At 42.3% G+C, this 10,512-nt stretch overlaps 1 protein-coding gene across 11 annotated transcripts in view; it reads left to right on the top strand.

The window, feature by feature from the left end:
- The first annotated feature begins 2,151 nt into the window (after nucleotides 1–2,151).
- The window catches only part of SPOCK3 (SPARC (osteonectin), cwcv and kazal like domains proteoglycan 3), a 387,711-nt gene continuing 379,350 nt past the window's right edge, over nucleotides 2,152–10,512 (top strand). For 5 of the 11 annotated variants that reach the window (XM_037897500.2, XM_043545940.1, XM_037897498.2 and 2 more), the window contains exons 1-2: nucleotides 2,446–2,581; nucleotides 2,803–2,985. In XM_037897500.2, the coding sequence (XP_037753428.1) occupies nucleotides 2,803–2,985 (183 nt within the window). In that variant the 5' untranslated portion in view covers nucleotides 2,446–2,581. Of the gene's footprint in view, nucleotides 2,582–2,802; nucleotides 2,986–10,512 lie in introns of all 11 variants that reach the window. The other 6 variants (XM_007067045.4, XM_037897499.2, XM_043545943.1 and 3 more) reach the window with 5 other exon arrangements.

The following is a 10,512-nucleotide window of genomic DNA, read 5'->3' as shown; positions in this document are numbered from 1 at the left end:
AATGGGGCCCTGATCAATTACTAGGGTCCCTAGGAACTACTGCAGTACTAAATTTAAAACAAAAATAAAGTCTAATGGAAAAAATAATTTAGTCTTTTTGTTGTGTGTTTGTACAGTGCCCGGCACAAGGGCACCCTAGTACATGATTTGGGCTCTACTGCCCTCTTATTCAACTCCTTTCTCAGATAAACAAACCTCTTCTTTTCAGTCTCTCATCAAATTAGAGTTTTGCCATCCCCCTAATAAAGGAGGGCAAAAAAGAATGATTTGGGGAGTGGCAAAACTCTAATTTGATGAGAGATTGAAAAGAAGAGGTTTGTTCATGTGAGAAAGGAGTTGAATAAGAGGGGACCTGATAAAAGTACACACAATAATAACTAGTATAGAGAATGTAGACTAGGAACTCCTGTTCTCCCTATCATGCAAGAACAAGGGGACATACCAAATGAAAATGGAAAAGTGGCAAATTCAAACTAGTAAAAAGAAATACTTTTTCACACAAAATACAATTAAACTTTGGAACTTTTTATCATCAGAGGTTATTAAAACCAAGAATTTAGCAACATTCAAAGAGGCTCTAGGTTCTTATTTGGATAGCAAATATAGCCAGAGTTATAATTAATTAGTGGTAACAAATCCTTTAGGAAGGGATATAAAATCCCATGCTTCAGGATTTAAGTGTTATGTGTGTCAGGCAAAGGCAACTGCACCTCTGACCCTTTTGAAAGCTCCTTGAGAGCATCCTACTTAGCTTTCAGGCCACTAGCTGTCACCTTTCTTGGGCAAAATCCTGTGACACTCTTCCATTAGATTGAGGATTTAGGCTGCAATTCACTGTGATTATTGCAACTGGTCTGAGTTTAATCCAGCACTTTCAGTTCTCTCAGGGGACAATGACATGTTAACCAATGACCAGTCAACCTTCATAAACAAAGCATTGTTTACTCAGAATACAAGCATTACAGAGAAAACATATCTTAAAAACAATAAACATCTTACACGCTGATCCAAATTTGCCAGGCTATCATCTGTCTTCCACACAGAGACCCTCATAGGAATGAGTACTTCTAAACCCCTCTCACAGGTTCTGTTCTGCTTGGTGACAGTGTCATGTCAATTCCTGGACTGAGGTGGAGTGACTTAGTACTTCCTTTCCCCCAGGGTGGTCACTTTATACAGTTCTCAGCTCTTTGTTTGTTAGTCTACTGTAAACAGTTCAAACCAGGATGTCCAATTTCCCCCCAAGTGGGTAAGGCTTTTTCAGACTAGCTACATTAATCCCCCACCTCCCTTCCTGCAGTAAACTCCTATAATTCTCCCCCCCGCCACCCCACATCACCTGCTGTGGAGCTGAAGTATGAACCCTAGCCCATACGATACCTGTAATGTTTATAAAGTTGATACAATATTCTCAAAGATAGTCCATGTGTCCATAATATCTGTCATATTACAAACTAAGCTGTAACTTTCATAGGGGGTGGGTGATAAGATTATCCGACATCTGCCTAGTGTGTGGTTCCTTTCACCTTCCTCCTGAGCATCTGGTGCTGGCAATTGTTGGGAACAGTATACTGGACTGAGTGATCCAGTATGGCAGTTCCTATGAATTTCACTAGGCTCTTAGGGCAACATTTTAAAAAGTGATTTATGTATTTAGGAGTGAGATTGACTTTTAATGAGATTTAGGCTCCTAAAAGACAGACTTATTGACTAAAGATGCAGACAAATACCTAGTGCAATTTTCCTAAAGGGAGTTAGGTGCTTTGGAAAATCACACTAGGCATCTGATCTACTGACATCTTTAGGCATCTAAATACCTTGGTGCCTAAGCCACTTTTGAAAAGGTGGTTTTTAGGACCAGATGTACATACACATTTAGATGCCTAAAGATGCAGATAGGCACCTGTGATTTATAAAAGCTTCTAAGCAAATTGGGTAATAATTACCTAAGTGCCAATGTACCTTTGTAAATCTGGCTCCTAGGCAATAATCCTGCAAGCATTTACAGGCATGCTTAGCTTTCCCCATGTGATTAGCCCCAATAAACTGAATGAGATTACTGGCGTATTAAACACACCTGTTGCAAAAACCAGCCTTTAGTTTCTTGTCAAGAGTTTCCCACAAGAAGCTCTGCCAAGGTGGGAGGGTAGAAAGCAAACAACAAGCCCCAGGAACGAGGTGTTAGTACATTTTGTGGCCTGGGGGCGAAGTTTTTCAAACCACTTGGGCTTCTGGTTTCAGCCTTTCTGTGGCAAACAAAGCCGCTAGCGAAATGATCATCGTCAAAGCCAGGGGCTGATCCCCCGCAGCGTCAGGTTCCGCGGGGCTCAGTAGAATCCGCGCGCTCCTCGCCCCTGCCTCGGGGGCCGCTTGCCCCGCCGCCTCGTGCGGGGCTTGGCCGGGAGCCGTGCGCGGAGCAAGGGGAGGGCCGGGGAGGAGGGCGGGGTGGAACGCGCGCAGGGAGCTGAGTGGACGGCTCGCGACGGCGGCGCGTGCAGCAGCTCCAGAAAGAGCCGGAGTTGGCAGCGTCGAGCCGCATTTCCAGTAGGAGCGGGGAGCCCGGTGCGGGGCTTGCAGCAAGGTGATGGGCTAGGCACCATTGCTCCACGCGCTCCGGCTTCAGCTCCCCTTCTCTCTCTGCCCTGCGGAGGGAGGGAGCGAACATCCCTACCGCGCCTCTCCCCGGCTCCCGCTACCTGCCCTCCTCCCGCCCGTCCTTTGCCCGGGGAGCGCTCCCGTGTGGCACTGTGGTGTGGCTTCTTGTTTGTGAACCCCCCTCGCTTTGTGTCTCCTCTTGCACAGATGCTGAAGGTGGCAGCCTTCATGTGCGTGTGTGCAGCAGCTTGGTACAGCCAGGGTCTAGCAGCAGCAGCGGCGGCGGCCGGCGGCAGGTCGGACCCCGGCAATTTTCTGGATGATAAACAATGGCTCACTACCGTCTCCCAGTATGACAAGGAGGTCGGACAGTGGAACAAATTCCGAGACGTAAGTTCAACCCCTCCCCACCTACTCGTCTGGGTGCACCCGCGGGTGGGTTCGGCCCTTCTAGCTGGGGGAGGGCGACGGAGGGGGCATAAGTTCTCAGACCCTCTCGCGTCTTTATGGCAGACCTTGCACGTTCCCTCCGCCCGGCCCCGGAAGGCTGGAGCGAGGCTGTGCTAAATTCTTCCCTGCAGGCTGGCTTTGATGGCATTGCAAAATATTGGCCCTTCTGCGCAGCCATCGCAGCGGTGCGGGCTGAACTTTTCTTGAATGATGTTTCCGCACCATGGCGGTGCGCTGAGTGTAAACACACAGCGAGCGAGGGGAAGATGTGCCCTCCCACAGTGGTGCTGCTGCGAGGCGATCCCTGATGTGCTCCTGCTGCTGAGCAATAAGGATCGATCCGGTCGCTCATAGGCCTTTGAAGAACTTTAAGCTAGAGCTGGCGGTGCGGGGGGATGTCGGCTCTACCCGGGGGGGGAGGGGAAGGGGCTACTTGCGCAGGGTTAGTACTGGCATCATAAGTGCTGATCTTTGTTGATCTATTAACTTTTAAAGGACGACGTGTGCGCCCCCCCCCCCCCTTCTTAAACCGCAGGCCTCCTTGGAGGTGACAATGCAAGGGTTAACTCGGACTATGTCTTTTGCAAAGGGTCACTCAAGTAAAGGAGGCTCCCCCGGTCGGATCTGGCTGTTGCATCGTTAGCTGTGGTATGTCTGCCATTCTTTCCACCTGATTTGAGAGGAGCCCTGTAATAAACTGCCCTCTTCCGTTTCCAGTGTTTAGGATGTCAGGTGTGAGCTAATCCAGAGCTAGTCAATCACGTTTTTACTAGGGCATAGCCTACCTGGCTAGCTATTTTTCCCCATGAGAATGGGAGATAGAAACACTGTACCAGCATTTGGCCTCCAGTGACCTCTGTAGCCCAAACATGAAATTCACAAGGCATCAAAGGAGCAAAGTGAAAAGAGAGGAAGAGGCAGTTGCCAGTGCAGGCAATGAAGACAAATCGGGTTCAGCTTCACAAATCAGTTCAAGTGCAATCATGATACTCTTGACAAATTGTTCCATGTGTAAAACGGAAAGACAGTAAGTTTCTGTTTAGAGTCTAGTGGTTTCTTTCCCTGAAATGAGGTTAACACCACTGCTATTGAAATATGGATTCTCTCTCCTGAAATGGATTACTGCAGAAATACTAATTTCTGACTTAAAAATATGCTGTGTCAGTTTGTGTCAATATTGAAATTCATTTTGCAACACCAAGAAGTTCTAATGAGAAGTATTAGCAGGATAACAGACTATATGGATAGTTGCTACTTTTCCTAAATACTTTTTATGAAATATACTTCAAAGATGGATCCTACTATGGAACCTAAGTAAGGGTATAAATGGCTTGTATATCATAAGCTATTTCCATGCAGCTGAAATATTACCTGAACATTAAAGCGAATTCTTGCCCAAATATGAGCGTTAAATAGTGGTTCTGATGTCTCGGATCACTTCAGTTGTTGCCATAACAAACATGACAGCTTAATTTAGTGGAAGCTAATGGGTTATTATTATTTTGTATACCATTACTGTTTGTTAACTTAAATGATCACTCTCCATTATCTTTGCCATGCCCTGGTGTATATATTTTTTTTTTGTTTTTGTTTTTCAATCAATCAATTCCAGGAACTATAAAGTCCTACATCTTGTAGCTTTTGTGTCACCCTATCTGCTCAGTGGATTTTTATTTATCCCTTATTGAATTGGCTTAAGACTCCAATATTCAAAAGGTTCTCCTCCTACAGTTTGTCAATAACACATCTCTGTAGTTGGCTCTAGTGATTTTGGGGAAACGATTTTTTCTAAAAAGGAACCATATCAATGCACTTCTGAACATTGTAGTTTAATGTATATTTTAAGGTGACATATGAACTTGAGAACTAAGGTTGCATGAATAAAAAATGAGCCAATTCTACATTTATGGGAAATTCACTTCCACAATGTTTTACACAATTAAAACCTGTATTGTGAGTTATGTCAAACACCTCTTAAATACTAATATTTGTTTAAAAAAACATTAAGATGTTGTGCTTCAATATTTTTTCAGAAACATGCAGTGCTGTGTAAATATTATAGGATGAAGTACTGTTGTGAACAATGCCAAACAACTCATAAGTTAAATTTTATAATTAGACAATATCACTTCCATAAGATGTCTTCCAGACAGGCTGGAGATGCTAAGTGCTGTCTAATGTCTGTCTCTTGGGTGCCCATTGGCATATACTGTAATACTGGATATTAGCCAGATAATTTACTCTGTGACAGGTAGGTATCCCAAGGGTTTTAAAAGTAACTATTCTGAGTGAGCACTGAATACAGATCGTTTTTAGGCAACCCTTACAAGTATGCTAGTTTATTCTTTGTTTTTATATACATTCTCACGGTTTTATGGAGTTGATATTTCTGTGATGATTTTAATCTTTCTCATACAGAATAAGAGTTGGTTGCTTATTGTATTGAAATCTAACTTATTAGGAAGTGGTTATAGTAGAAAGTCTTTTGCAGTGAAGTATTACTATCTTTAAACTGTTGGTGGGTTTGCAGAAATCCATAGAATATAACGGGAGCAAATCAATAACTGAATGTATCCATTTGCCCAGCAGTTTGCCAAAATAAAAGGCAGAACCGATTTCAAGCAGCCTTGAACTACTACTTTCAATTCTTAGATAACTGAGTAAAACATTTTAATGAATCGGTGAAATGTTATAAACACATCCTACTAGCTATACATGACTTATGTGACTTTTTGTAACACAACTCTTTGAAATTGGGGTTAGGAACTTCATTGGTGCTTTAAAAAGTTTTAAGAAAAGCAAATGTTGCCTCCTGCCTCAGGACAGGACAGCACAGCACAAATACATATCCTTTACTACTACTACTACTACTACACACACACACACGTATAAGGAGTTAAAATTGGAAGTGCAGCTTTGTGAGGCCTGTATTCATAATTTTTTTTCCACTATTCAGAAGGAAACCCGTTTTCCACAAACTAGAAAAACAGTTGTGTGCGGGAGATGGAATTTTTTTTTGGTGTGAAAAAAGTATTAAAGACTTTATGAAATAATGATTGATTAATATGGAAGGTAATGACTGACTTCTGCCTCTGGCTCAATTTCTTAAGTTTTTTTTTTTTATTTCACAATGAAAGAATGTTCATAAACATGATCTTTAACTAAATCTGATCTAACATAAATTCTCTTAACTTAATGTCTCCTAGAATGTCAGCATTTTAGGGAAAGAGTTTAAACAATGCAATCATTCATTAACTCAGTAATAATATTGGCTTAAAGAATCTTTACAGCTTTGTACAGACAAACACGTAACTGATTATTTTTTCTTTTTCTTTTTCTTTTTTTTTTTTTCCTTTGCCTGGAGTGTCTTTTTTTCACTGCAGTCCTTGATCTTGGTGACAAATCTGTAGAGAATTATGAAACTGGTCTACACGAGAGACCCGTCTCCTTATAAAACACTGGAAAGCTGTGTATATGTTGGGGGCTACTATATATTGGCATTGATCTATGTGCAGAACTCTCATGGACGTCACTGGTTTTGTGCAAAAATTTAGGATAGAATGTTAAAGGTGTTTGTTTTTTTTCTTCTCAGAAATACTTTAGCCCACTTTTTTTTATACACAAGGTGTACTCATTCCCATGAGAGTCAGAAGTGTGACAGACCCTATGGATCAGATACAGGGCTGTATCTGAACTGTACTTAGTGCAACTTGTGCAGGAAAGAGGGGTAAAGGTGCTCTAAGGTTCCAGTTATGTTTCCTCAGTCTCACTGCTAACTAGCTGCAGACCCAGTGCTCAGAATTAAGCAGTCTTCTCAGGGCTATTGTACTCTATACTAGTTTTCAATTGCCTGCTAAGTGCTTCAGCCATGCCACCTTTTCACTTAGCTACATACTGCACAGTGGTGACTGGGAATGGGGGGAGTGTAGCAGATGCCAATTTGAGGTGAATATTCTCTTGGCTAGATCCTGCTGGGTTTATGATGCTTTGTGCTGATGAACTGGAGCAAAGTGGCTGGTGAATAACCAGGAATCTCATGAATGAATAATTCTCAAATTCAGCTTTCTTCTTTCTCTGTGAATTATCAGTAATTCAAAATAGTGGTGTGCAAGTTGACTGGGTAGTGGTAATAGCATAATCTCTTGTTATAACATTGTAAACCCTACTACCTGATTTTTATATTAAACACTTACTATGCATAATACAATAAATCCAACAGAAACAAAACCTAGGAAAACTTTATTCTTTCTGTGACTTCTTTAAAGTTTTCTAGTAATCGTCTCTTGCTTCAGAATGCCGAATGCCTCACGCCCCACCCATGCTGTTTGCAATAGGATTCAATCTGTGGCTTAGCTGCTGACTCTTTACTGCTTCCTAAAGAGCTGGGAGCTCAATATTTGTCTCAGATAGATACTATATGCAGAAGCACTCAGTTTGGTGCTGGTGTGGGAGCAGTGCAGACTTCAGTTCTACTCTGAGAAAGCTGTCTGGGACTAATAGCTGATTGAGAGACTGCTGCTTGCTTGCCAGAGCCTATGAAGGGAAGGTAGGCCTGATATGGGACTACAGTAGTGATGTGATATCAATGCCACCCAGAAACAACATGGAAAAGATTACTGCTGGTTGTTCCATGCCTTTAGAACTGACAGCTAAATGAAAATCTATTGCTTTGTTCACTTGACTGGGGGACCCAGTCGGGTTGGCGGTGAGCCTAGGAGTGATTGTCACACACAAAGGAGAATGAAATTTTTTTAAGTATGTTAGTTCTGGAAGCATCACCTTCCATTTTTCTAGATGGGATCAAGCACTTCATTGTATACATTTATTTAACCAGTAATGGCCAACATGTCCTTTCAAAGCCCATAATGATCAACTGAAGAATTTGGGTATCTGAGGAGAGACATCAACTAATATTGATGTTATAAACAATGTGAAGTATTCTTTCCTACTGATGCTGTTTTGTATTATTGGGAAACGGCTTCTACCATAGTTAAAGGACAGGATGCTAATTGGAAAGTAGTACTTCATTCTGAATGTTTTAGCAGGTTTATAATCTTCAATAAATTGCATTTCATGAGAGACCCATGGGTGATTTACAAAGACCCTTCTGATTAGCAATGCTAAAATAAGACACATTGACTTTGTGACGTAAGGTTACTTTGTCATTTTATATACCTTTTTTGAAAACTTTTACTCTGTGCAACCATCTGTAGAAGATTTTATGCAGCTTCTATATATGTTTGCATCACTATATTCCAGAAATTAAGTCCTAACTAACTTTGGCTGTCACATCTAGATTATCTGTAGTTCGAGACTACTCAGGTGGTGTGATTGCGAGCAAGGTTAGTATTGACACTAAATTGGGAGGAGAGGTAGATACGCTGGAGGGTAGGGATAGGATACAGAGGGCCCTAGACAAATCAGAGGATTGGGTCAAAAGAAATCTGATGAGGTTCAACAAGGACAGGTGCAGAGTCCTGCACTTAAGACAGTAGAATCCCATGCACCGCTACAGACTAGGGACCGAATGGCTTGGCAGCAGTCCTACAGAAAAGGACCTAGGGGTTACAGTGGACGAGAAGCTGAATGAGTCAACAGTGTGCCCTTGTTGCCAAGAAGGTGAACGACATTTTGGGCTGTATAAGTAGGGGCATTGCCAGCAGATGGAGGGACATGATTGTTCCCCTCTATTCAACATTGGTGAGGCCTCATCTGGAGTACTGTGTCCAGTTTTGGGCCGCACGCTACAAGAAGGATGTGGAAAAATTCGGAAAATATCCAGCGGAGGGCAAGAAAAATGATTAGGGGACTGGAACACATGACTTATGAGGAGAGGCTGAGGGAACTGGGATTGTTTAGTCTTCAGAAGAGAAGAATGAGGGGGGATTTGATAGCTGCTTTCAGCTACCTGAAAGGGGGTTCCAAAGAGGATGGATCCAGACTGTTCTCAGTCATAGCAGATGACAGGACAAGGAGTAATGGTCTCAAGTTGCAGTCGGGGAGGCTTAGGTTGGATCTTAAGAAAAAGATCCTTTTTCACTAGGAGGGTGGTGAAACAGTGGAATGCATTACCTAGGGAGGTGGTGGAATCTCCTTCCTTAGAGGTTCTCAAGGTCAGGCTTGACAAAGCCCTGGCTGGGATGATTTATTTGGGGATTGGTCCTGCTTTGAGCGGGGTGTTGGACTAGATGACCTCCTGGGGTCCCTTCCAACCCTGAGATTCTATGATTGAATGATTACACACAATACTGATCAGAGAGGTGACCTCCATGGAATCTTGTGTGTCGTCCTTCTCGTTGAATCAATACTAAACCCAAACTCCAAGATGTGGTTAGAGGAAACTTGAAGGGTATGACTACACTTGGAAAAAAGCCCTGTGGCAGCAAGTCTGAGAGCCTGGGTCAACTGACTCGGGGTCAGTTTGCACTATGGGGCAAAAAACAGCAATGTAGTCATTCATGCTTAGGCTGCAGATGGGCTTTAGACCCTTCCCCTTTGCTAGATTTCTGAGACCAAATTGCAGCTCAAGTGGGAATGTTTACACTGGTATATTTTAGCTCTGTACTAAAGTCTGAGTCAGTTGATCCAGGCTCTTAGACTTGCTGCTGCAGGTCTGTTGTGTGTGTTAGTAGTGGAGAGGTACCCTAAGAGTAATAACTTCTTTCACACAATATTTAAAGCCAAGTTCCAATCCACTTCTAATAATTAAACATGCTACTTTTTTGTTGCAAGCATGTTAATTACAGTGTTCCACCTGGAGTTCTAGGTGGATATGGTGTTTGTTCTGTTGTGCAGTATTGCCTTTTACCTCCAAGATGGTTATATTGTACTAATATGATTTTTGTGTTGGATCCTTTGTGATGAAAATATGTTTATAGCAAATAAATGAATGTAACTAGGAAGCTGTGATTGGAACATCTACGGTATTTTGATATAACTACTACATGGAAGTGAATGAGATCAGATTTGAGATCAGATTTCAGACTATCTGTTACACCAATGTCAGCTGTGAGGTGGGAGCACTGTAACACTGAAGTTACTCTCTTGTCCTCTTTCACTGGGAAATGCTTTCACCTTCATTTCAGCTCCAGATGCATTACAATAATCCTGTCCAGAAGTGATTGGCTCATGAACCATTGTTCCTCCATGTAAGCAGGGTCTGAATGAGCTCTCCCCTGACATCTAGTGAGGAGCAGAAATCCTAGTTTTCATTGGTTAACACCCCTGCCCCCATTCTCTGATTTTAAAAAAACAAACAAACCTGTATCAATTGAACACAATGTTTTACTGATATATATATTTAAGATGACTGGCTGAGTCCTGCCCTTTCTTCTGATTATTTGAATTTTTGATTATCTGATCTGGCCCTGGTCCCAATTCGAACAGATAATTGGAGTTCCACTCTGTATGTTTTTAACATTTTTGTAAAAAACACAGATTCCACATTTTTTTCCCATGGCAAATTGA

The sequence above is a fragment of the Chelonia mydas genome, chromosome 4, assembly GCF_015237465.2.
Source record: "Chelonia mydas isolate rCheMyd1 chromosome 4, rCheMyd1.pri.v2, whole genome shotgun sequence".
Lineage (NCBI taxonomy): Eukaryota > Metazoa > Chordata > Testudines > Cheloniidae > Chelonia > Chelonia mydas.
Note: the sequence above shows the minus strand (reverse complement) of the source record. Positions and strands in the feature narration are given on the sequence as shown.